Source organism: Hyperolius riggenbachi, chromosome 3 (genome assembly GCF_040937935.1).
Source record: "Hyperolius riggenbachi isolate aHypRig1 chromosome 3, aHypRig1.pri, whole genome shotgun sequence".
Lineage (NCBI taxonomy): Eukaryota > Metazoa > Chordata > Amphibia > Anura > Hyperoliidae > Hyperolius > Hyperolius riggenbachi.
Genome location: NC_090648.1, coordinates 436864281 through 436890287, shown reverse-complemented (window position 1 = coordinate 436890287; position 26007 = coordinate 436864281). Strand labels below are relative to the sequence as shown.

The 26007-nt window shown below is 45.3% G+C and overlaps 2 protein-coding genes across 7 annotated transcripts in view; one reads left to right on the top strand and one right to left on the bottom strand.

The window, feature by feature from the left end:
• CCDC77 (coiled-coil domain containing 77) overlaps nucleotides 1–18186 on the bottom strand; it is a 58179-nt gene extending 39993 nt beyond the window's left edge. Inside the window, exons 1-3 of one of the 6 annotated variants that reach the window (XM_068277682.1) lie at nucleotides 18054–18186; nucleotides 4901–4961; nucleotides 2223–2442 (exon numbers count right to left, since the gene is read on the bottom strand). In XM_068277682.1, coding sequence (XP_068133783.1) covers nucleotides 2223–2442; nucleotides 4901–4950 — 270 coding nt within the window. In that variant the 5' untranslated portion in view covers nucleotides 4951–4961; nucleotides 18054–18186. The other 5 variants (XM_068277683.1, XM_068277680.1, XM_068277684.1 and 2 more) reach the window with 5 other exon arrangements.
• The window catches only part of KDM5A (lysine demethylase 5A), a 101008-nt gene continuing 93031 nt past the window's right edge, over nucleotides 18031–26007 (top strand). The window contains exons 1-2 of the mRNA XM_068277679.1: nucleotides 18031–18360; nucleotides 19185–19700. Coding sequence (XP_068133780.1) covers nucleotides 19554–19700 — 147 coding nt within the window. The 5' untranslated portion in view covers nucleotides 18031–18360; nucleotides 19185–19553. The remainder of the gene's footprint in view (nucleotides 18361–19184; nucleotides 19701–26007) is intronic.

Sequence of the window (26007 nt, the reverse complement as noted above, 5' to 3'; positions counted from 1 at the left end):
AACTCACCTAATTGCCGCTTCCAGCACCAATCTCTATGGCCACAGTGACGTCATATGACACGCCGTCAGTACGTGCCAGCATGTCACATGACGCCGCTGTTGCCATGTAGATCGGCGGAGGAAGCCCTCCAGCGTGTAGCAAGGCAAAACAGTGCCAGACAGTAATTTGGGCGGGTGAAAAGAATTACTTTAAAAACAGCTACTGCTGATGGACGAATTACGTCTTTGCCCTAAGTCCATGGCTGCTGGGACTTTTGCATGAGCAGGGTGAGCTGTTTTTCATTGTACGGCTCCTGCTGCAGGCCAGATTCATATTGCTTACAGGCGGGATACATCATTTGCCCAGTGCTGGGATAGACAGCACAAGAAACAACCTAAAAGGGTGAACTCAGATGTGGGGGTGGATTTTTAAAATTCTTTTGAGCACTGTTTCTCTACAACACAAAACTGTTCAGTAGCTACATTAAAAGAAATGTTAAACTTCTTATACTGTAACTGTAAAGAGAAATAGAACTTTATTTTCTTTGGTAGAAAAAAATAAAAATAGGCTCATCTTCAGAAGATACAGTTGTGTTCAAAATTATTCAACTCCCAATGCTGTAAAGGGTTTTAGGGAATTTAGTGTACATTTGTAATTGTGTTCAGAATGAAATCTTACAAGGACTTTTTAAAGAACCAAATGCAACTAAAATGACATCAATCGTTTCTGTTATACAGTATTAAAAATTTTTTTGTGATTTCTTCATTGACACAATTATTCAACCCCTTAAAGACTATCACTCTTAAGAACAGAGGTTCATTCAAATGTTTTCGATCAGATATTGAAAACACCTGTGGATGTTACCATGCAGCAATCAAGCATAATAAGCACTAATGAGGCAGATTTAAAATGACTGTGATACTCAGCTCCTTCTAGACATTTACTGGTGTTTACAAACATGGTGAAGTCAAGAGAATGGTCCAGGAAGACAAGAGAAGAGAGGATTTCTCTTCACAGGAAGGGCAATGGCTATAATAAGATTGCAAAGATGTTAAACATACCAAGAGACACCATAGGAAGCATCATTCGCAAATTCAAGGCAAAGGGCACTGTTGAAACGCTACCTGGTCGTGGCAGAAAGAAGATGCTGACTTCGACTGCTGTGCGCTACCTGAAGCACAAAGTGGAGAAAAGTCCCCATGTGACTGCTGAGGAACTGAAAAAAAGATTTGTCAGATGCGGGTACTGAAGTTTCAGCTCAAACAATAAGGCACACACTGCGTAATGAAGGCCTCCATGCCAGAACTCCCAGGCGCACCCCCTTGCTGTCACCAAAGAATAAGAAGAGTCGACTGCAGTATTCCAAAAGTCATGTGGACAAACCACAAAAGTTTTGGGATAGTGTTCTGTGGACCGATGAAACAAAATTAGAACTGTTTGGGCCCATGGATCAAAGCTATGTTTGGAGGAGGAAGAACAAGGTCTATGAAGAAAAGAACACCTTGCCTACTGCGAAGCTAGGCGGAGGGTGAATCATGCTTTGGGGTTGTTTTGCTTCTGCAGGTACAGGGAAGCTTCAGCGTGTGCAAAGTACCATGAATTATCTTCAGTACCAGGAGATATTGGATGAAAATGTGATGCAGTCTGTCACAAACCTGAGGCTTGGGAGACGTTGGACCTTTCAACAGGACAATAATCCCAAGCATACCTCCAAGTCCACTAGAGCATGGTTGCAGATTAAAGGCTGGAACATTTTGGCGTGGCCATCGCAGTCACCAGACTTAAATCCGATTGAGAACCTCTGGTGGGACTTAAAGAAAGCAGTTGCGGCACACAAGCCTAAAAATGACTGAACTGGAGGCTTTTGCCCATGAAGAATGGGCTAAGATACCCGTAGATCGCTGCAAGAAACTATGCTTCAAGTTTAAAAGCTGTTATAACTGGAAAAGGATGTTGTACTAAGTACTAAGAATGAATGTCCCTTGGGGGTTGAATAAAACGGATAATGATGTGAGCACAGAAAAGACATTTGTGGTTATTTCATGATATTTGTTATGTTATATTTGTCTGACTTACAAGTGCCTCTTTGATTTAATTGTAAACAAGATGACAGAAATGATCAAAATCAATGTCAAACTGGCCCAAACACTCAATTTCAGTGGGGGTTGAATAATTTTGAACATAACTGTATCTTGGTAGGAAATGTGGGCAGCTTCCTGTATAAGGCCATCCTGGGTCTTACCTGCTCCTCATAGGTAGCCTTATATTGCTCTAGCCTCTTCACCAGATCTTCATGCTCTTCATCAAATTCCGCAATCTTCCTCCGGTAATATTCCAGCAGTTCGCGGGACGGGCGCAGGTACGCCAACCGCTCATTAATGGGTGGCAGCGGGGTGGAATCTACCCGTTGAGAGGCCAGGCTGGAGGGCGTGGATGAGTCTGGGGTTTGAGGCGTCCTGTACCTGACAAGAAATGATGTGATGAGAGGAGGACGGTGATTTATAAAATTAGACAGACAGAATCCGGTCTGGATTTACCATTAGGCATTGTAGGCACGTGCCTACAGGCACCTCATGCTGAAAGGTGGCTCACCCCCCCCCCCCTCCCTAGTGCCTCCCTCTCTCCTTCCCTATGCAGAGAATAAATGAGAGGTTACTCATTCAGCTCTCAGCAATCCACTGATGATTCCCATTCAGTGGGGGGCACCACTAGCTACTTAATACTAAGGGTACCTCTGGCTACCTATTGCTATGGGACATCTGTAGCTATGACGGGCAAGGGAAGTAAGGTAGAAGTGGCAGTTGGGCCAGCCAGCACACTTGCGGTGTGGCTCAGCGGGGGTTTATAGGATCATGGAGGGTGAAGTCCTTACACCCTAGTCAGGGCATCTGTGTTATAGGCTCCTGTGATGTAAATCCGGGCTAATGCTTGGTAAGCAAGTAGATGAAACATAAAGATTTATATGTTTAAAGTCCAAGAAAACCCAAAATTGAACGAACTGAATTCTCAAAGCAAGTATGCATATTTGTGTGACTTGAAGAGGAACTTCAGCCTAAAACATACTGTCATTAAGTTACATTAGTTATGTTAATTAAAATAGATAGGTAATATAATCTCTTACCCACCCAGTTTTAAAAGAACAGGCAAATGTTTGATTTCATGAGGGCAGCCATCTTTTTGGTTGAAAGGAGGTGACAGGGAGCATGAGACACAGTTCCAACAGTCCTGTGTGCTGATCACCCCTCCCAGTTGCTAGGCAACGTGAACAACAACATAGGAAATCCCATCATGCTTTGCACAGCATCAGGGAAAAAAAGCCCAGGCAGTTTTCTTTGATGGGTGGAGCTTAGCTAAAAATTCAGCTAAAAATGATGCTTTGGTAAGAAAAACAAAGTTCTGATGCTGTGAAACTGTTAAAGAAACACCAAGCCTTTTCAGTTCTGCTGAGTAGATTTTTAGTCCGGAGGTTCACTTTAAGTTTAGAACGCAACTTTCCATGTTAAAAAAAAAAATCGGTTGTGTAGATATGCTGGCCTTCACATGTACACCTACTTATGCAGACAGAAGACTAATAGCACCCAAGTGGCTTCCTATGGGCAGGTAATGTTTTTACAGTTATGTAACACCAGGGCTGTGGAATTGGTACAAAAATCATCCGACTCCAACTCCGACTCCTCAGCTTATGAAACTACCGACTCCATGTACCCAAAATTGCTCGACTCCGACTCCACAGCACTGTGTAACACCTAATGCATGTGAACAACAATTCCTAACCCCTTATATAGACAGTTTCTACTGTAATGCTGGAAAATGTAGTCTAGTATTTATTGTTCTTGCTACTTTGGCTGTCACATGATCACACCGGATTGACCTGCTTACCGGCTGCATCCAGAGAGAACAGGACAAGAGCTGCAGTGGAGTTTGGCTATATAAATTTGCCACGAATTGGTATTCTCAACAGCACTTTGCTTCTAAATATGCTGTTTTTATCCACTTTTCACCCTGACTGCTATTATTTGCCTTGTTCAATTGTTTGGGTCATTTTTAGTTTTAAAAAGAGTATCTGAAGGGAAAAAAGTGCCCTTTACAGGGTACTCACCTCGGGTTAGGGGGAAAGCATGTGGATTCTAAAGAGGCTTACCTATCCACCTCCACCAGCCCATTTCAGCGCTGGGACTCCCATAAACGAGCTTGTTCACTGCTTGCACATATACACTAGCACGGCCCCATTGAGCTTTCTTCAGAATAAGCCAGCCATGTTACTGTGCGCATGCACGAGCCACCTATGAAGTAGCACAGAGCTGATCAGGCTCGGCTTTTTCTGCCAGTGCCTGAGCAGGACTGCACAGGCAGGCCACTCTTTGGGGGTGACGGTGCTGGAGCGGCGTGACATAGGAGGACGGAGGAAGCCTCTTTAGGATCCAGCGGTGTCCATGGTAAGTATCAAAAGCTCTGCATTACAAACCTCCCTGATTTGCTATAAAAAAACAAAGAAACAAACAAATTCTATTCTTAGGAGACAACAACTACAGACAAATGTACCACACACATGGGCCCATATGCTATTATTTTTTTCCTCTAGGAGATAATTTTTCATCTTCTATTTAAAGTAACTTTTGCAATTGAAACAGTACCAAAAAGTAGGTGAGAAAGTACTGTCAAAAATATTTGTATTATTTTCTTGTGTCCTAGTGGTCTAGAACGCATTTTATAGACAAATTTGAAAATATCACTTAGGAGAAAACACAGGAGAAAAAGTGAATTGCATATGGCCCATGAGGTGGTTTCCCGCATTTGAAAATGACAACCGAGTTGCCCCATAAATACTGAACACGTTGTAGAGAGCAGAAAATGTTAGGTCTGGTGTGGCGTATTTGATTTTAATATAATTCTTCAAATGTGAACTCATTATGTACGAACCTGGCTTCATATCTGCTTCCTCGATGTTCGCGGCGTGGGGAGTGATCCATATCTTACACCTCTTTAAAAAAAAAATGGAAAAAAATTCTGTTAATCAAACTACACCTTAATCCTCCTTTTTTGTTTCAACTGTATGGATAGTTCAGTAGATTGATACACCTCTAACTTTCCATCCCACTACGTATAGCAAATACACCATGTTCCAAATTATTATACAAATTATATTTTTCTCTGGTTCCCCTAGTGGATGCTACTGGCAGTCAGCATCATCTTTTAGTCATCAACCATTAGAGTATAATTCAAATGTTGCTGAACAAACCTCCTCATGATAATGAGAATGTTTTCCCCCAAAAAAATGATTTGCCGGATGTCAGGAATGCCTCTCAGAGCTGCTGTGTGGATGTAAACCGACTCCCGCTCTAATATATATTTTTTTCTTCGGGATGGTTCTCACTATGATAGAGGTCAGGGGAGGATGAGGGTCACACATAGGCTATCATTCATAAAAGTGTGTTCGGTAAAGAAAATCTAGGCGGGAAAATACTGCATTCGGTATTTTAGACTTCTGTGTGCTCATTCATAAAAATGTGTACAGTTGCGATAGCCCTGCGGTGATTTCCCGAACTAGGCTGGCGGTAGGCTAGCTCTAAGCTTGCGGTAACACTAGAAGCTGCCTGAGTTGATGCATTTTCTCCATGTTCCGCTCTCACTGCTGCTGGCTGGAAGGTCTGTCTCCATTAACTTGCATTAGCATGCTTACCGCCACATCCAAGGGAGCGGTATCCAAGGGAGCAGTATTCCCCGTCCTCATACCGCTTGCTCTAATCTTTATGAATTGACATTTAGTGACATGTGTTGAGATAATCACCGCACAAGGCGGTAATTTCGCGCACTGCTCAGGAATTGTAGCTTTTCATGTGGAAACAGCTTTTATGAATGGAGATTTTGCTAAGTGCTCGGTAAATTCAGCTGTTTTCAGCATTTCCGCATGCGGGAATGCTTTATGAATGATAGCCATCGAGTTTCTCTCCTTTTATGCTGATAGCAGCCTATGGTGCAGAGGCATTCCTTGCAGCACGAGATGGTGCATTGTCATGTATGAAGAGGATTATGTCCCGGAAAACACGGTTCTTCTTTAAGTACCATGGAAGAAAGTGGTCAGTCAGAAACTCCACATACTTTTCAGAAGTCATTTTCACAATTTCAGGGACCCTAAAGGGGCCGCCCCAGCTCTCTCCCCAAGATTCTGATGCAAACCACGACTCCACTGCCTTCTTGCTGATGTCCATTGACACTTAAATACAATTGCATAATAACTTGGAACGCAGTGTATGAGATATCTGTACATTTTATTTTGGTGCCCCAAATTCGCAACACTATAACGTCAACAGAGTTCAAAAAACCTCAGTGTGGGAGTATGCTCTGTGTTTTACTCTCACCACTTGCTGAATGTTTGTGGAAGGAGGAAGCGCGGTAGTGTGTCGTATAATGCTGCCAACACTTTGTGCGTGAGTCGAATAAGATACATAGGATCCCACGGACTTATGGGTAAGTTAACCCGTGATCACCGCTGCTATAATTACCAGTTTGATTCCGAGTAGCTACAAAATCGTAGCTACTCAGAAGATCATCCCTGCATGGGGCTTCTTCTAGTCCTCTAAAGTCCTCCTGGTCCCTAGTTGTCATTCTATGCTGCCCTGATCAGCAGCGCCCTTCTTAATGCTGGCAAACTCAGCCAGTTGCAGACTGTTGCACATGAGCATCTGTACGTCTCATTGAGCGCGATCCTGTGGCAGGGAGCATACCGCGCATGCAGGGGCGTAGCAATAGGGGGTGCAGTGGTAGCGACCGCATCGGGGCCCTTGGGCCAGAGGGGCCCCGAAGGGCCCCCCCTCAACTACGGTATTAGATTTCTATTGGTCCTGTGCTCATAATAATCACTTCTATAGATGCTTTGAATAGTGGTAATCATTAACAAACTGCTCCCCATCCCCTTCTTGCACCTCTGACAGTGTAGTTGCCATTGTCAGGTTTTGGTGCGCTGTATCAATTGTTATGTATAGAGTGCTTAGGGGGGCCTATTGTAAAACTTGCATCGGGGCCCACAGCTCCTTAGCTACGCCACTGCGCGCATGCACAGTTCCACTCTACAAAATGCGCAAGCGCAGGAGCACAATCAAGGGGTGCATAGTCTAGGGTAGGTACTGTGCATTTATTCACAGTAAATAGTGTTAATCAGAGAGACGACATTCCAACATTCTGATCAAAACCTCAGGATAGAACAAAACCAATATTAACAATAATAAAATAAATATACTAAAAAAAATAAGTCTACCAGACTGCAGCCTGCATTGCAATGCTGCTGTCCGTGATGGAAGATATACTGGGTGCAGTTTCAGCACCTATGTTACCACCTCCTCTACACAGACAGCATAACAGCACCACGTTACAACTCACTTCCACCTGCCCGGCTCTGCTGCACCCCGATCCGCCGTTCCTCTGCCCGCTCCAGCAGCCGCCAGTGCCCTGCAACACAACCGCAAACCAAACACAGCGCCCCTCCACAGCGACCAATCACAGCACGCCTCATTCCCTGCCGACCAATCACAGCGCACATCCCTTCCCCCGCTGACCAATCACAGTGCACATCCCTTCCCTCAGCAAATCAGCCGAATCTTCCTTGCCAACAGTAGGGGGAAGCATGCTGGGAGATGTAGTTCCGTCTTGGGACAAGCCTATAGACTAATTGATTTATGTTTTCTACATGTAAAAAAATGACATGACAATCATGGCAATGTTACAAGCGCGGTGCATTCTGGAAAGTGTAGTTTCGGAATGTCCGATACTGGCAGCGAGAACACAATTTCTTTTTATCATTTTTTTTTTTTTTGCATTTTATTACAGGGTTAAGTTGGGATATTGTGCTAGAGAAATACAAGTTTATTGCAAATTCTAATTGCCTCTATAGACTTTTTTCTAAATTATTGTTACATAATATTTAGAAGTTTTGAATAGGGATGATACCATTTACTGGCTAACTTAGAGATAAATAAGAGTAAGCTTTGCCTTTGAGACTTCCTCATAGAATAAAAGTTACTATATAAAATGTAACTAAATTGTAAGTAAAGCAAATAAAGTATTAATAATATTATTATTCTTGTTATTTCATAGTTTACATTGTAGATGATGTTGAGTTAGTGTAGGTAAATTACAGTTATGGTAGGTCCATAAATATTTGTACAGAGACGACTTCTTACTAATTTTGGCTCTGTAAATTACCACAATTAATTCTAAATGAAACAACTCAGATGAAGTTGAAGTTCCGACTTTCAGCTTTATTTCAGTGAGCTGAACAAAACGATTGCATGAAAATGTGAGGCAATTAAAGGATACCCAAAGTGACATGTGACATGATGAGATAGACATGTGTATGTACAGTGCCTAGCACACAAATATCTATGCTGTGTTCCTTTTTTTTTTCTTTCTCTGTCTGAAAGAGTTAAATGATAGGTATGTAAGTGGCTGACTCAGTCCTGAGTCCAGACAGGAAGTGACTACAGTGTGACCCTCACTGATAAGAAATTCCCCTTTTTATCTCTTTCTTGCTCTCAGAAGCCATGTTCTGCTAAGAAAGTGTTTTAAGGTGGCCATACACTGGTCGATGTGCCATTAGATCGACCAGCTGACAGATCCCTATCTGATCGAATCTGATCAGATAGGGATCGTATGGCTGCCTTTACTGCAAACAGATTGTGAATCGATTTCAGCCTGAAACCGATCACAATCTGTTCAGCTGCTCCTGCCGCCTGTCCCCCCCCCCCCCGTATACATTACCTGAGGCTGGCTCCCGGGCGTCTTCTCCGCACTGCACCGCACCGCTGTTCTTGCTCCATCCCGGCGCTTCCTGTGTTACTCCGTGACCAGGAAGTTCAAATAGAGCACCCTCTATTTCAACTTCCTGGTCACCGGAGTGACACAGGAAGTATAAGCGTACACTGGGCATGCGGAAATGCGGTGCAGCGAGGAGAAGAGGACCCCGGAGCCAGCTTCAGGTAATGTATACATGCTCGGATCGGGCCCGAATCGTACGCCGCAAGCGACGCGCTCCTACCGCCGGGCGATCGAGGGTAATTTCCCGCACGGCGCGATCGACGGACCGATCCGATTTCGGGAGGGAATCGGATCGGCGGGTGCGTTTAGCGCAAGCGATTGGCAGCAGATTCGATCCCAGGATCGGATCTGCTGTCGAAACGGCCGTGAATCGAGCCAGTGTATGGCCTGCTTTATAGTTGGAATTTCTTATCAGTCAGGGTCACACTGTAGTTACTCCCTGTCTAAGTAAGGACTGAGTCAGCCACTTACATACCTGATATTTAACTCTTTCAGACAGAGAAGAAAAAAAAGGAACACAGCATAGTTATTTGTGTGCTAGGCACTGTATATACCCATGTCTATCTCATCATGTCACATGTCACTTCAGGTATCCTTTAAAGCATTTTTTAAACACAATCACTTCATTTCATGGGCTCAAAAGTATTGTTAAATAACTGGAAATAAAATGTTCATTTCTAATATTTGGTTGAAACCCCTTTGCTGGTAATGACAGCCTGAAATCTTGAACTCATGGACATCACCAGATGCTGGGTTTCCTCCTTTTTAATTCTCTGGAAGGCCGTTACTGCAGTGGCTTCAGCTGTTGTTTGTTTGTGGTCCTTTCTGTCTGAAGTTAAGTCTTCAACAAGTGAAATGTACGCTCAATTGGGTTGAGGTCAGGTGAGGTGACGTTTGGCCACTTTTTTGCTTTAATAATCTCCTGGTTTGCTTTGGCTGTAGGTTTTGGATTATTGTCCATCTGTATCATGAAACGCTGCCCAATCAGCTTGACGGCATTTAGCAGCATTTGAGCAGACAGTGGCCTATATGCAATTACCTTTTTTTCTTAAAGGGGTTCTTTCGCGAATGAGAAAAAAAAAACCAAGTGGTTTATGCATAACCTATTAAACATCCTTCTAAAATAGTGCAAAAAGTTTTTCAAAAAAATGAATGGTTTCCTCAATACTACATGTAATGTAATCAGTGTCGGATGACGGGTTGGGAGGCTAATCCATTTGATAGGGGTGTTTTTTTTTTTACTTGCATTTCACAAACCACACTCTTGCCTACCTAGTTTTCAGTTTTGTAAACCACTGCCATCAGGATTTGCAGTTAAAGCTGTTATAATAACTGCCGAGCTCAGGCTGAGCTCCTCGGCAAGTTATTTATTGTAGTTTCACAGACAGTACCCCTGCAGGAATAGCTCAAGCAGAAAGCCGAGCAGCGTTTCAGTGAGCACGTCATGTGTTTACTTTGTTGCCTGGCAACTTGACTCCAGCGTGTGTGCAGATAAGTTTCTATCCTCTGCAAGCGAGTCATCTTATCAGCTGCTGACAAACTCCAGCGTCTCTGCAGGAGTAATGTGTCTTCAGAGTGTGCCCCACTTATCTTTTAGATCATTGTTACACAGTCCTGCCAGGAGAAGATTTTTAGAGGCTTGTTTCTATTCTATCTGTTCTAGTAATAGTGACCTGACAAGGTAAATTTTATGATATATATATTTAAAGTTTATGTAAATTGCAATACATTTTTAAATGGATGGGTGTGTGTGTGTGTGTGTGTGTGTGTGTGTGTGTGTGTGTGTGTGTGTGTGTGTGTGTGTGTGTGTGTGTGTGTGTGCGCGCGCGCGCGCGCGCCGGAAAATAGGTTGTCGTGAACGTGTGCATGCACTTGAGTATTGCAAGAGGGTGTGTTGAATGGGAGGGTGCGTAAGGCACGCTTTGGGGGGGGGGGGGGGGGTACTGGTGTGGGATGATGTGTATGCTAAAGCCTAGCACCTGTTTATTAAAGGAAACATCAAGCAAAAATAACTCCCCATGATATACTTACCAGGGGCTTCCTCCAGCCCCTTGAAGCTGACATGTCCCACGCCGCATCTCCGATCGCAGCTACCAGGCCGAACGGGAGGTCATCCTTACTGCGCCTGTGTTAAAGGGAACCAGAGAGGATGCAATATACATACCTGGGGCTTCCTCCAGCCCCATACGCACGGATCGCTCCCACGTCGCACTCCTCCGCTGCCTGCATCAGCCGCCACCGGGTCCCGTCATTGCCGCGAGTCGGCAAGTCGGCCGGCGGACGCGGCCAATTCTCCGCATCACAGGGTGCTCTCCCCATACAGATACGCATGTGGCTGTTAACTGCGCAGCCGCATGCGTACATGTATGGAGGGAGCCCCTGTGATGCGGACAATTGGCCGCGTCCGCCGGAAGTGACGGGTCCGGTACCGGCGGATCCAGGAAGCTGAGGATGGCGGCGTGGGAGCGATTCAGACTTATGGGGCTGGAAGAAGCCCCCGGTATGTATAAAATCTGTTTCTTTTTTCACCCCCCGTTCCTCTCTGGTTCCCTTTAAGCGCTGCTGTCAATCAAGTCCATGTTGTATGCAGCGTACTGCACAGGCACAGAACTACTGCACCTACGCAGTACACTGTGGACAACGTGGACTTGACTGACAGCGGAGCTCACGCAGGTGCAGTAGAGGAGGTTGGCCTTTGCACATGGCAGTGGCAGCTGCGTTTGGAGATGCGGCGTGGGGCATGTCGGCTTCAAGGGGCTGGAGGAAGCCCCTGGTAAGTATATCATGGGGAGTTAATTTTGCTTGATGTTTCCTTTAATAAACAGGCACTAGGCTTTAGCATACACATCATCCCACACCAGTCCCCCCCCCTAACCCCAACCCCGCAAAGCGTGCCTTACGCACCCTCCCATTCAACACACCCTCTTGCAATACTCACATGCATGCACATGTTCGCGACAACCCACGTTCCGGCACATGTACATTCATATATACATAACTATATATAAATATATACATATTTATATATTTATGTGTATATATAGAACCATCTATTTAAAAATGTATTGCAATTTATATAAATTTAAAAAAATATATATAATTGACATAAAATTTACCTTGTCAGGTCACTATTACTAAAACAGAAACAAGCCTCTAAAAACCTTCTCCTTGCAGCTAAAAGCAGATGGCATGACGCACATGACTGTGTAACAATGAACTCTAGTTCTAAAACAAGATAAGGGGGGCACACTCAGGGGAGGACTGGGACCATTTGGCCTGGGGGGAAAACAAATCCTAGAGGCCTTTTCAGGTCATGGTAGCCCCATTTATGTACACACACACACACACTTTCTCATATAGGATACACAAGACTATTCTTTACCTCAAAAAATAATATTATGTGATTAGGCCACAGAGCTGGACTGTGAGGCAATATCCCTTTGGAAAACACTACGCTTTCACAGATTGGCAGGGGGGGGGGGGGGGGGGGGGGGGGAGAGTGCTTGATATTAGTTACAGGGGGTGGGTAGGTTTTTGGTTTGGGTAGAAAATACAAAATGAAAGCACTAATAAGCATCACATTTTAGATTAATTTAGTTGCTTTTGAAGCATGCCCCCCCCCCCCCCCCTCCCACAACCTCTTCTGCCAACTCCAGTTGTATCCAGGCGGTGACCCCCTCTCCTCCATTCTCTCTGTGTCTCCCTGCTCCTTCTCTGCTTGGAAGGATGATGTGGTGGCTGGCTGCGTGCAGCTAGGATCTTCCAGAGCTGGATTAACACCATACAGAGCAATGAATTTGGGCCTCACCACAGCCTCCCAGTTTATCGGTTAAAAGGGTGCTCAGACAAGTAAGAAGATTTCAGTCCAATGAGAAGTGGAAGCCCACAATTCATCATACTGCCGCAAAGGCAATCTGTCTTTTAACTCTAGGCGACATTACCAATACTGGAAAGCGATGTGGTCTCCTATACCAGAATTGAATAGACATTATACCACTAAATACAATATTTAAGTAGCCATTTGCCCTAAGAAAAAAAAATAGCCAGGTCATGTGTCTCCTTTATACAAAAATTAAGTAGCCATGTTCCTCCAGATACAACAGCTAGGTAGCCATGAGCCACCAGATAAAATATGAAAGTAGTCATGTGCCCCTGGATATCACTATTAGGTAACCAGATGTGCCTCCAGCCTCCCAGTTTGCAGTACTGGGTATCCTGTGGTTGCCCCAGATAGCAGTATTAGGAAGCCTTGAATGATCACCCTTACCAAATAATATTGGGTAGCTACTTCTGCCCCTGCCTAGATAAATTATCACAATCAATTGCAATTTTGCAAACCAATTTTCCAAACAGGTTTTTAAAACTACCGATATAGTGCGATTTTGCAGATTTCCTTCATGTGTAATCCCTCAGAAAATTCTGCATGCTGCAGTGGGATCAATGTCATAGGGTTTATAGTACATTGTACTAGAGCTTTGATGACCGCTGGCTAATTGCCAGTGATCAGCAACCTTCCCGTTAGAGTGAACTAGCTCTTACATTAATCTCACCCCTTCCTCTGCCTAACTCCCACCCCTCTCCTCTGCCTAACACTAACTCCCGCCCCTGTCATCTGCCTAATACTAAACCCCCCCCCCCTTCTGTCTAAAGGTTTCCATTAACCCTCCTGGCGGTTTGTCAAAATCCGCCAGGGGGCAGCAAATACGTTTAAAAAAAAAAAAAAATTTCATGTAGCGAGACGAGGTCTCGCTACATGATAGCCGCTGCTGAGCGGCATCCCCCCAGCCCCTCCGATCGCCGCCGGCGATCGGAGATCAGGAGATCCCGTTCAAAGAATGGCCATGGCGACGGGGCGGGATGACGTCACCGACGTCCTCGACGTCGTGACGTCAAAGGGGACTCCGATCCACCCCACGGCGCTGCCTGGCACTGATTGGCCAGGCAGCGCACGGGGTCTAGGGGGGGGGGGGCGGCTGCGGCGACGCGTATAGCGGCGGATCGGCGGGTAGCGGCGGCGATCGGGCACTGCACGCAGCTAGCAAAGTGCTGGCTGCGTGCAGCAAAAAAAAAAAATTATGCAAATCGGCCCAGCGGGGCCTGAGCGGTGCCTCCCGGCGGCATAGCCCGTGCTCAGCACGGGCTTACCGCCAGGGAGGTTAATGGTACCGTGTTTTCATCAGATGCGATCTTTCGATGCAATTTTTACAATCAAAAGTAATTGAAAGGTAATTATCAATTGTTCTCATGAACAGGTTGATTAGGGCATTTTCTCTCTTCCAATTCGATCATAAAATCCAACATTCGGATCGACAACATTTTCTGGTCTAATGGACGATAGAATCGTTTTACAATTTGATCTTAAAAACATCCAAGATCGCATCTGATGAAAAAAATTGTACCATTAATGGCCACCTTTACACTAATCTTCCCTCTCCTTTTCCCATCACTAACCTACCATCTCCTCTGCCTAATAGTTGCCTATAACTATCCAATCTGGTGGAAAATTGATTGTTTCTGATTGCTGCTATGCTTGATCATGCACACTAGCGAACAAAAACGCACTGGCCAATCTGATCAGAATAGTGGGATTGATATATTTTTCTGATCAATCCCATTAATCTGATCAGCCTGCACTGTTTTGTTCATTAGTGTGCACGGTCGATCATTTCTAATCGATTATAGTGATTATATAATTATAAAACTCCCCGATACATAAAATTGCACAGCATATACAATCCCCATAAACTACCAACAGGTACAGGCAATGTATGGTGGACGACGTGTACATTAAAATGTGCAGTAAATGCACAACGTTAATAAAAGTGTGACTCTCCCTTTAGTTAAGTACACACATGCAAGAATTTTCTCCCTTTGGGGATTGGGAAACAATCCTTCGGGCGTCAATTTGGGCATTGATGCTGTAAAGACACATCCTGAGCCTTGAGGCTAGCGATGTGTTTTGTTGCTATGGAGGGGGGCAGAAGGACAGTGTTTGTGAACGATTGAGTGGCTCCAATCAGTTGCTGGGGGGATGGGGGGATAGCATTGTGATTGGTAATGCTCGGGCATCAGCAATATCCATCATCAGCCTCTGTACACACATGATAATGGTTACTGCATGTGTGTGCGTAGCTTTACTGTGTGTCAAGCACATAGGACCTAACAGAGAGTGAGTGAGTAAGTGAGCGTATGTTTGTATAGAGTGTGTATATGTAGTGTGTTTGTAGAGTGTGTGTACACCTTACAAGCTGCCAGACACATCCCTGCTGTTTCTGGAAACCTGGCTGGAGAGTTTTAGGGCTGGTTCACATTAGCGTTTTTTTCCGCAATGTAAGCGGAACGTATACTGTACAAACAGATGGATGTGAATGGATCCAATGTTAACCTATGGATCCATTCACATCTGTCCATTGGTGCAGATACGTTCCGTACATTCCGGCCCCCAAAATTGCAGCAGGCCCTAATTTTCCAGACCATTCTGCCCTGCGGAACGTAGTCGGAAAAAAAATGCAGCAGCATTGCGGGCAATGGGAAACGGAAAGTTTCTTCACACTAGTGAAGAAGCGGACCGTTCCACGGGGGATGGGGGCATGTGCCGATGGGAACCTGAGCGACGGGAGGGTGCAGTAGCCGGGCGGGTGGGCTAGGGATTCTTTACACATACCTAGTCTTGCGCAGCAGCCGGTGGTAGAAGCTTCCGTCTTCTTCCGGGTCATGTGACTACATGACGCGTCATGTGACTAGTCACATGACGCGCTGTGTAATTATAGTGGAAGGAGAGGAACCCTCTACCGCCGGCTGCTGCTCAAGATAAGGTATGTATTTGCTCAGTGAAAACGGATCCGATCAATCATTGATCAGATCCGTTTTCACAATGTGAATGGCCACTCCGCGGGCCATCCGGATCCGGTGATGTGGACCCCGGATCCACTCACCAGATCCGGTTTGGCCCAAAATGCAAATGTGAACCGACCCTTACTGACTTCTGCCAACCACTGTGTAGCAGATAGCAAATCGCCTCCAGCCCTCTTCTCACACATTGCTTTATCTTCAGCAGCCCTCTCACTATTCCATCTTTATCAGAGGGGGAGTGGGATTGAGACAGGCCTGGCCAGAATAAGCACATGCCACTGCAGGCCCTCAAGTCTTCAGGTCAGGCAGAGACTGCATGCTGAGCGTTGTGTTATCTCTGCTGCAGGGAGATCACTATCTGTGCTGTGATCTCCTTACCATTCCATGCAGACATTGTGATTGCTCAAGTCACTGTAGCCAATACAGCAGTCACACAAGAGGAATCTGCAAGCACGCAAGGCCTGTAGAGGGAGCCTGAAAGTCTGATCAATTGCAGCCAGCCAATAGCGAAAGAGCCCTGACTCATGAGTAGCAACAGCCACGATACTCTTTGCTGGGTCCTGTGTCTGTGAAACTACAATAAATAACTGCTGAGGAGCTCAGCCTGAGGTCGGCAGTTATTATAACAGCTTTAACTGCAACTCCTAATGGCAGTGGTTTACACAACAGAAAACTAGCTAGGCAGGAGTTCTGTTTGAGAAATGCAAGTAAAAAAACCCACCCCTATCAAATGGATTAGCTTCCCAGCCCGTCATCGGTCACTATTTACATTACATGTTGTATTGAGGAAACCATTCATTTTTTTGAAAAAGTTTTTACACTATTTTAGAAGGATGTTTAATAGTTTATGCATAAACCACTTTTCATTTTTTTCATCATTCGCGAAAGAACCCCTTTAAGTTTTCTCCTAAGAGAAAATGTTCATCTCAGTGTCCCTGAGCTGAAGCTCGGATACAAAACATCCCTAACTACTACCTTGTCTCCCATCGCTGAGCGCGGCCCCCTGGATGATTAGTGAAAAGCCATTGTTGCTAATTTCATCAGGCCCATGCAGCTCCTCTTCCTGGATCATGGCCATGCAATAGCCGATCGAGCCTCGCATGCGCAGTAAGCCAGAGCCGCGGGCTCTGTGCAACTACGCATACATGCTCGCGCTCGTGGCCATGATCCAGGAAGAGGTACTATGTAACCCTGATGCGAAGGGGGCCCGTGCTCAACAACGGGGGCTTCTGACCACCGAGGGAAGCCTCAATAGGATCCTGGCTCGGGTTCCCTTTAAATAACTTTTCAGCGCTTTGCACAAATGGTAGGGCAACCTGCGGATGTGTCAATATGGTGGCCAGCTCTCCACTGCCTGTACTTGCTTGCAAGTACCTAGACAGCACACGGGAGCAGGTGTTTCATCGTCCCATGTGAAAGAGTCCCAAAGGACACCTTAACTGACCCCAACATTACTATACTTAACATGAGAATGGGTCTGTTATGTTGTCCAAGTACTTAAAAGTCCCCCGGTTTTGATAGGCACAACTTCGTCGCAATGCTCAACCCCCTATCCCGTGGCTCCTTCGTAGGGACTGAAGGAATTTTTTCCTTTCATGCATTCTCTATCCCACTCCCTGTCACTTGTACATCTGAGGTCTCGCCCAGCTGAGCCATGGCCATGAGCGATTTGGGCTCTGAAGTGCACATGCCCAGAATGCTTCCTGATATCTGTAAGTATCAGGACCCGATCACAGACACATTTTCATGTTTAGTTTCAAGGGAACCTGAAGTGAGGAAACATAACTAAGTAACTTAGTGAGGAAACATAACTTCTTGGTACATCCTATCTTTCCTGCGCTCTCACTGGATGAAGTTGTTCGGCCTGCTGGGTCTAATAGCTCTTTGGCACTCCTTGGCAGCCATTGGAGCTACATGCATTCCCAAGTAGTTTCGAAGATAAGTGCATCTGTACTTGCACAGCACATGTACAGTATGGATGCACATGTGCTATAAACTACTCAGAGATGTGAGTGGCTCCGAAGGCTGCCCGGCAGTAACTAGCAGGTCCCATAACTTCTACCTAAGATGGTTCAGGAATGATGGGATGGACCAAGGACCAGAAAGGCTCTCTGGCAGGGATGGCTAACCTTGGCACTCCAGCTGTGACAAAACTACAAATCCTCTGCCTCCCCGAGTTATGCTTAGAGCTGTCAGTGTATTGCAATGCCTCAGTTTAGGGGGTCAGTTTAGGTGTGATTTTTTTTTGTGATAATTAGTAATAATCACATGACTCCCTTACTTGGCTGTGATTGGGATGCAGTGATGTGCTGCACTGTCGAGCTCCCCCTAGAGGCAGCTCCAGGTAGTGCGGCTCTGTAGCTGCGCGGAGGGATCTGTGGCTTCTTTTATAGCATATCCCTCCACCCACCTCACAGACTCGGAGAGGCCGCTGGGAATGCAGAACGGCTGACAGGCTGGCTGTTTTGCCTCTGGTGGTTTCATCTCTCCCTCCCCCCGCCTGGCGGCAGGACTTCTGCGCACTGCGAGTCCCGACTGGCGGAGGAGTACAGTTCCGGCTTCCGCTGACCCTGACTTCCGGCCCCGGACTTGGAGCAAAACAAACCGATTGTAGGCCGTCCGGTTCCGGAGAAAGAAAGTGTTGCTGTGGGGAGAGAGTGTCGGAGGCGCCCTGGGAATCACAGCGAGGAGACAGCTGCCTCTGGGGGGTCTGCCAGGTGGGATGGGGAGTACCACTGCTTAAGAGCCGCATCCCTTTCATGTGGGATGCTGGGGGTCCCTCTGCCAGGTGGATTCTGGGGGCGTCTTTTAGGAGAGAATTTGAGGTGTTCCTCCATGAGAAGAAGATCTGGGGGTGTTCCCTTTCCAGGAACGTTCTGGGTGTGTCTCTGTGATAGATGGGATTTGGGGGTGTCCTACTGACAGGAGACAGCAGAGGTTCTCATACTACCAGGTGACATCAGGGGGTGGCTCTGAATGAGGAGAGATCTGCCAGTGATCCCCTGACAGGTGGCATCTGAAGGGTTCCTCTGAAAGAAGAGGTCTATCTGGCAGTATTAGGCTACTATGTGAGATCTGGAGGTGACCTTGTTTGAGGAGAGATGCAGAGTTGTCCCTCTAGGTGAGATCTTGGGGTGTCTTGTGTTTGAGGAGAGAACTTGGAGTGCTCATCTACAAGAAGAGATTTAGGATGGTTTAACTGCTGGGGAAGAACTATGTCGCACTGATACAAATGATCTAGGGGTGTGTTAGTTTGCTAATTGTAAACTGGGGGCATCCCTCTGTCAGGTGAGATTTGGGCGTGTTCTGTACTGGACGTTTTGCTAGGGAAGATCAGGGGTTGTCTATTCGATAGGAAAGATCTCTTTTCCCTCATCCAGGGGTAGATTTGGGAATATCACACGAGAAATGTCTTGAATTAGTGATCTTGGAATGTCCTTTTTTTACTAGTAATCTGGGTTTTGGAGTTATTGTATTGTAGTGTTCAATTCCCATAAGGGATCTCTGGGCGCCCTAGTTTTCAACATTTTATGTTTCTTAGACCCTATGGACCGAGGATTGCAGCTTCTGCAAGATGGACATCTCATTACACCCTCTGCAAATATTCAGAGAACTAATCTGGGTTGATCACTGTTGGAGCGATGATTTGCAGCCTCACTAAAGAATTTTCGGAATATTCTTCCTTCTGATCTGTGAAGTTGGGGTATCCTGGAAGACCAGAGCTAAACCCTGGAACTCCAGTGACAGATGAACAAAGGGCTTTGTACTATTAGGAGATGAAGAGGTTCTCTTTGTGACGGGGCACGGGCCTCCTTCAGCTGGCACAACACACACCCAGCATCTCTCCTCATCTGGCTATTATTGTTCCGTGCCTGTAACTCTATGCCGAAGGATTAACGTTAACCCAATAATGGCTGCCTACAATGAATTTGTGCCCCCACCGGAGTGCCCAGTCTTTGAACCGACCTGGGAGGAATTTACAGATCCACTCGGTTTTATTGGACGTATACGTCCCATTGCTGAAAGAACTGGAATATGCAAAATTAGGCCGCCCAAGGTAAGCACGCCTCGTTCTCTGCGATGTTCTGACCTGAAAGATTTGTGTAACAGGAGGATTATTTGCATGGAGCTTAGACATGGCACCAAAGAGGATCTGCCACATTGCAAATAACCCAAACGAGAAGCCTTTGAGTGATGCTGACTTTCTCTGATTCTCGGATGTCACACTACTGTATATCTGTGCCTGAGTAGGGAACATATTCAGATTAATTAGGCTGAATGCTGCTTCTCAGGAAGCTGTGTCACCAGTCGGTGATTGGCAGCTTCCATCTGAATCTTCTCACACAAAGATTTTAGTACTTGATCAATTTCCTTTAAAGTGTGAGTACTGTGCTGAGGTGGAGAGAAACCATTTTGTAGACTGAGGAAAGAGCATCTGTAACATTCAAAAGCAAAAGGACCCGCTGAAATATATAATTAGCCAACAGTATTTTTACGTTTCTGCTTTTCATGCATGATAGGAATGCTTTTAAAGACAACTGTAATAAGTGGCATATGAAGGCAGCCATACTTATTTCCTTATAAACAATGCCAGTTGCCTGACAGCCCTGCTGATATATTTGGCTGCAGTCGTGTTTGAATAAAACACCTGAAACAAGCATGCAGCTAATCCTGTCAGATCTGACAATAATGTCAGAAACATCTGATCTGCTGCATGCTTGTTCAGGGTCTATAGCTAAAAGTATTAGAGGCAGAGGATCAGCAGGACAGCCAGGCAACTGGTACTGCTTATAAGGAAATAAATATGGCAACCCCCATGGCCCTCTTGCTACAGTTGTCCATTAATCAACACTTGCTTCCAGGCTTTAGTTAATCAAAGTGTCTAGACGGAGGTTAACATTTTTCTTGTAGTGTCGTAGGAAGTTTTATTTCATTTTACTATTAGGGTTGTTTGGTCAGACAAATATAGTACAGCACAACACCATTTTTCTCATCCTATAACTAGACTATGGTGACAGAACATTGTTTAATTCATCATAAGGCAAAATGGTCCGAAGTTACGTTTTTACCGCTTGTGAACCCAAAGGGTTATCATTCCATAGGAATGGAAAGTCAGGAGTTTCTGTGAGTAGGATGGATGATCAGGTGTCAGTGTGGGAGGCTTTACCTCTAAGGCAGGGGTGTCAAACTCAATCACGTAAGGGGCCAACATCTAAAACCTGGTCTAAGTTGAAGGCCAAATTGTTTATTAAAATTATTTATTGAACAATCTCAAATTAAGTGGCATAACTATGGCAAACATGGGGGGCGCTCTTCCCCCTTCTGCAGAGTAGGGCAGGAGTGCATTTTAATATTTACCTGCTCAGTGCTGCTTCGGCAGAAAATCTTCAAGATGAAATGTGGCCCAAAGCAAGATGCTAGTCGCACGAGGGGGTTTGGATGCCAAGAGGGGGCCCCAGGGTAATTTTGATGAGGAGCCCCATGGGTTGTTGCTGGACAAACTAGAAACTGTCACTGGCATGGTCCTCTGCTTGGGAAGGCTGTCGTTGTTTTACTGCTTACAAAGATGCACATTAAAGCTCTGGCAGGCCACATAAAATGGCAAGGAGGGCCGCATTCAACCCCAGTGTTCTCCCCAGAATTTTTTTACACCCGGGTGGCATGAAAAAGTAGCCGGGTGGGGCAAGGTGAGAGAATGCAGGGCTGGCGCTTCTTTGCTTATAGCAGAGGAGAAGTTGAGCAGATGACAGCCGGGTGCTCACCAAAACTAGCCAGGTGGAGCACCCGGCTAAAAGAGCCTGGGGAGAACACTGAACCCGCAGGCCTTCTGTTTGACACCTGTGCTCTAAGGCCTGGCACACCATAGGAGCGCTTTAGCAGCGCTTGACAATTGGAAAAGTGATACACCTGTGAATCCCTATCGGGGTGGTCCCACTAGCAGCGCTGTTATCGCAGAGTGAAATGATCGCATCAGTGGCTACCGTAGCCAAAATGCGACTGCTCTGGGAATGGCAATGAAAGCACGGCACTTCTGCAATTTGGCAAATCACTGCCCCACTTTGCGATTGCTGCAAAGTGCCTGTAGTGGGTCCCAGGCCTAAGGACAGTAATTTGGGGCTTCATTAGCTATTAACAGACATTTTTTACCCCCCCCCCCGTATCCCCAGCTATGCATGGCACGGCTAAGCGATCTGGATGCGTTCTCGCATCAGGTAAAGTGCCAGCATGCATCCTGCAAGACGCACTCAGAGTAGTGGAAACCTGCCCTAAGTGTTGTCTTAGGCCTGTTCACGTTTGACAGCGACTGGTTATCTTGATGCTCATTATTTTGACTCTGAATGCATTCATTCATGGGAATTTTTTACTTTTAGATCTGGCGAAGATTAGTGGTTGGTGCTGGAGACCAGGGCTGTGGAGTCGGAGTCGTGGAGTCGGAGTCGTGGAGTCGGGCAATTTTGGGTGCCTGGAGTCGGAGTCGGGAAAAAATGCACCGACTCCGACTCCTAATGAATTTGTAACTGTAATTAAAATAGAAAATATGATAAAATGTTCTATTTCTCAGATAATAGTCATTAAAAATAATGTGTATATATACAGTAATAGCTGTGCTTAGTCCACAAAAATGAAATAAACCAATCAAAATTAGTTACTTGTGCTGCTTCAATAAAGCAGTCCCCGTATTTTTAAGGTCAGATATACATATCTGATTGTGACTTTATATATGATGCGTACACAGTAATCTCTTATATATACTAAATAACATCTATGCTGTAAGAATAAAGCCTGATGTGTAGCTGTGTCACTAATAGAGATGGTCAATGAGATGGAAATAATTCTGCACTGATGCTGATTTATGCAAATGTATGCACTCCCTTTGCTGATGAAATCAAATAATTTGATATGTTATTAAAATTTGGTTTGGTGACTACAAATTAAAGGGTACCTGAGACGGATGAAAAGTAAAGTTTTATACATACCTGGGGCTTCCTCCAGCCCCCTTCAGGCTAATCAGTCCCTCACTGTCCTCCACCACCTGTATCTTCTGCTATGAGTCCTGGTAATTCAGCCAGTCAGCGCAGTCCGGCCGCATGCCACTCCCACAGCCAGGAACATTCTGCACCTGCGCAATAGTGCTGCACAGGTGTAGTATGCTCCTAGCGGTGGAGTGTGTTCATGCGCACTACGCCAGACTGGCTCAAGTACCTGGACTCATAGCAGAAGATCCAGGTGGTGGAGGAGGACAACGAGGGACTGATTATCCTAAAGGCGGCTGGAGGAAGCCCCAGGTATGTATAAAACTTTAATTTCATCTGTCTCAGGTTTACTTTGTTACACAGTAGTACTATACTCTACATATGCACTCCTCACAGAGCTGCAGGGAATCCACTGAGAATGCTGTGCACATTGAACACAGAGGTGTTGTCTGTTTACAATCTCCTCATTCCCCTGCAGAGTACCTGCACATCATTCTTACATGTACCCACACTTACATTGCCTAGGGCCTGATAGATGTTCTTTGTTCCGGTTTGTACCTTTTACAAGTACTATTACTAAGGACTAGTTTTAGTCTAAAGGGAATAAATATAGTAGTCTACATATCCTTCTCACTTCAGTTGTCTTGTAAAATTCCTAAGCGTTGGCAGTTATGAGACGAATTTCATGTTACATACTTTTAATCAACAAAATTGTAATATGCAAATTAGAGGAGTCGGAGTCGTGGAGTCGGAGTCGGTGGAATCCTAAACTGAGGAGTCGGAGTCGGTGGATTTTTGGACCAACTCCACAGCCCTGCTGGAGACAAAGCCTTGTAAAAATGATCGATGGTTCTTGGCTGGGTGCGCTTTTGTCGAGAATCTATCGTGCATGTGATGGCCCCGATGCATCAATGAGAGATCTGGACTGCCAGATCATGTTGTCTATTGTTCTACTTCCCCTAAGCCCTTGCCACTCTGTCATGCACTGCACTATTGCCCCCCCTTCCAAGGCTGCAAAATGTGCCGCTAGCCTCCAGAATAACAATGCATCTGTATAGAACTTGGCAGCACAGATGTCTGAGAGATGGACTCCCAGTCCTTGCGAGGGACAGTAATGGCGCAGGCTGCCGCTGCATCCATAGTAACCTGGATGCGTGCGCTGCATCACCCTATCGGCCGCCACGTCCATGGTGATCAAAGGGCGTCTTCAGGAAGGAACATCTAATAAGTCAAAACTATAATAAGAGCAGGAATCACGTGTGTAAACATCATACACGTGAATACCCTGCAGTACGGATGTGTGCGGCTGCCGTTTCCATAGGAACAGCCAACCAGCTCACAAATAGAGCTAGATTAACTCACCAGTCGCGCCATCTCTACCCACAATTGAGAGCATCACAGAAACCGGCTGGATCTAAAGAAACAAAATTATTAAAAACAATAAATACATGAAAAACACATCTAACAAATTAAGCTACACAAGTTCAAACCCAATTCCCAATTAAAACTGAGATCATATTCTTTATTAAGGCCAGATTTTATAGTGTAAAGTTCCCTAATCCAATTTGCAATTTTTATTAATAGTTGTTTATATCAGTCTCCACCCTTGTAATTAGCTGATGGCACTGCAGCACAGGAGGGAGGAGACAAACTCCTCATGGGTCAAACGTGGCCCGGCCAATATGCAAAAAATATAATCGATAAAATGTTTCCAACATTTCACATATTGTTAGAATAAGGGATTTGTGTAAACAAGATTCCTCATATAAGCCCATAAAAAGGTTAGCATAGGTAGGAGCCACATTAAATCTCATCGCCGCCCCCCTGCGCTCCAGATAAAAATTGCCATCAAAATTAGCATAGGCAGGAGCCACATTTAACCCCATCGCCAACCCATGCGCTGCAGATAAAAATTGCAATCAAAATTAGCATAGGCAGGAGCCCTATTCAACCCCATCCCTGTCCCCCTGCGCTGCAGATAAAAATTGCCATCAAAGTTAGCATAGGCAGGAGCCACATTCAACCCCATCGCTGTCCCCCTGCAGATAAAAATTGCCATCAAAGTTAGCATAGGCAGGAGCCATATTCAACCCCATCGCTGTCCCCTTCAGCGCTGCAGATAAAAATTGGCATCAAAATAAAAATAATTCTCACGTAACACAAAATTCAAAAGTTTCATCAGGAACCCTCTTTGTCTCTCATCAAAATTTGAATAGGTAAAAAGAGGAACTTAAACTCCCAATCAGTAGCTGAGACCCCATTTATTGCAAGAAATGTTTACCTTTTCTTGAATAGATAATCAGGGACATCTGTATGGCTTTTTTTTTTTTTGCTATACCCCTCCCACAGTGTGATGGCTGGGCCACGGTCTTGACAGTTTGTTTTCTGTGCTTGTTGCTTTGTGGGAAATAACGGCTGTTTCCAACTGTCAAGCAAGCATCTCCCTCTGTACATAGAACTCTCTGAAATTAACATTCTGCAGAGATCACCTGGCAGGGCTAACAATGTTGCCGCTTGTAATACATTTTAGAATGTAAAGTGAAATGTAGAATTAAAGATTTTATAATGGGCAAAAACACTGACTACCGTAATTATTCTCCAGATAACAAAAGTAAGCAGAGTGCCCTACAAGGAGATAATTGGTATGGCTGTGCTGCACATATCAATGCGCTATGCAACTACACTATGCAGCTTTTGTAAGTTGGACATCTCATTATACACTCTGTAAATGTTTGTAGCGTTAATCTGGGTTGATCACTGATGGAGTAACGATTTGCAATCTCACTTAAATGTTTTAGGAAGTATTATACATGGCAAAAGACAAGTGCAGCACTTCAGCATAAGAATGTGCTGGTGGCAGTGGCAGTTTAATGATTTGGACCCACTTTGTTGGGAGTCCAGAACAGCTTCATATAATTGATGGAGCTATCAATTCTGAATTATAGCCGAACATTTTGCAGGATAGTTACATAGCTAGTTTGGTTGAAAAATGTCATTTGTCCATCGAGTTCAACCAGAAAGTATGGTGCAGTATGAGCAGAACACTTGGGCCCCTTTCACACTGGGACATTTTCATTGCGGTACATTACCCTTGTTTACCGCAAGGTGATGCTAGGGCAATGAATGTCTATGGGGCCTTTCACACTGGATGCGATGTGATACACCGGAAGTGGTGCATCTACCGCAAGAGCATCTGTGCGTTGTTGGGCAACGTGCGGCGAACCGGAAGTCATGTCCATGGAAACGCAGCTGTTTTTAAACAGTTTTCACATGGGCATTGCAGCAGGAATGCGCAGAAGCGTATTTTGTAAGTACACTTCCATGCACTTCATATTTGGTGGCTGGATGGTGTAATGGTTAAGGGCTCTGCCTCTGACACAGGCGACCTGG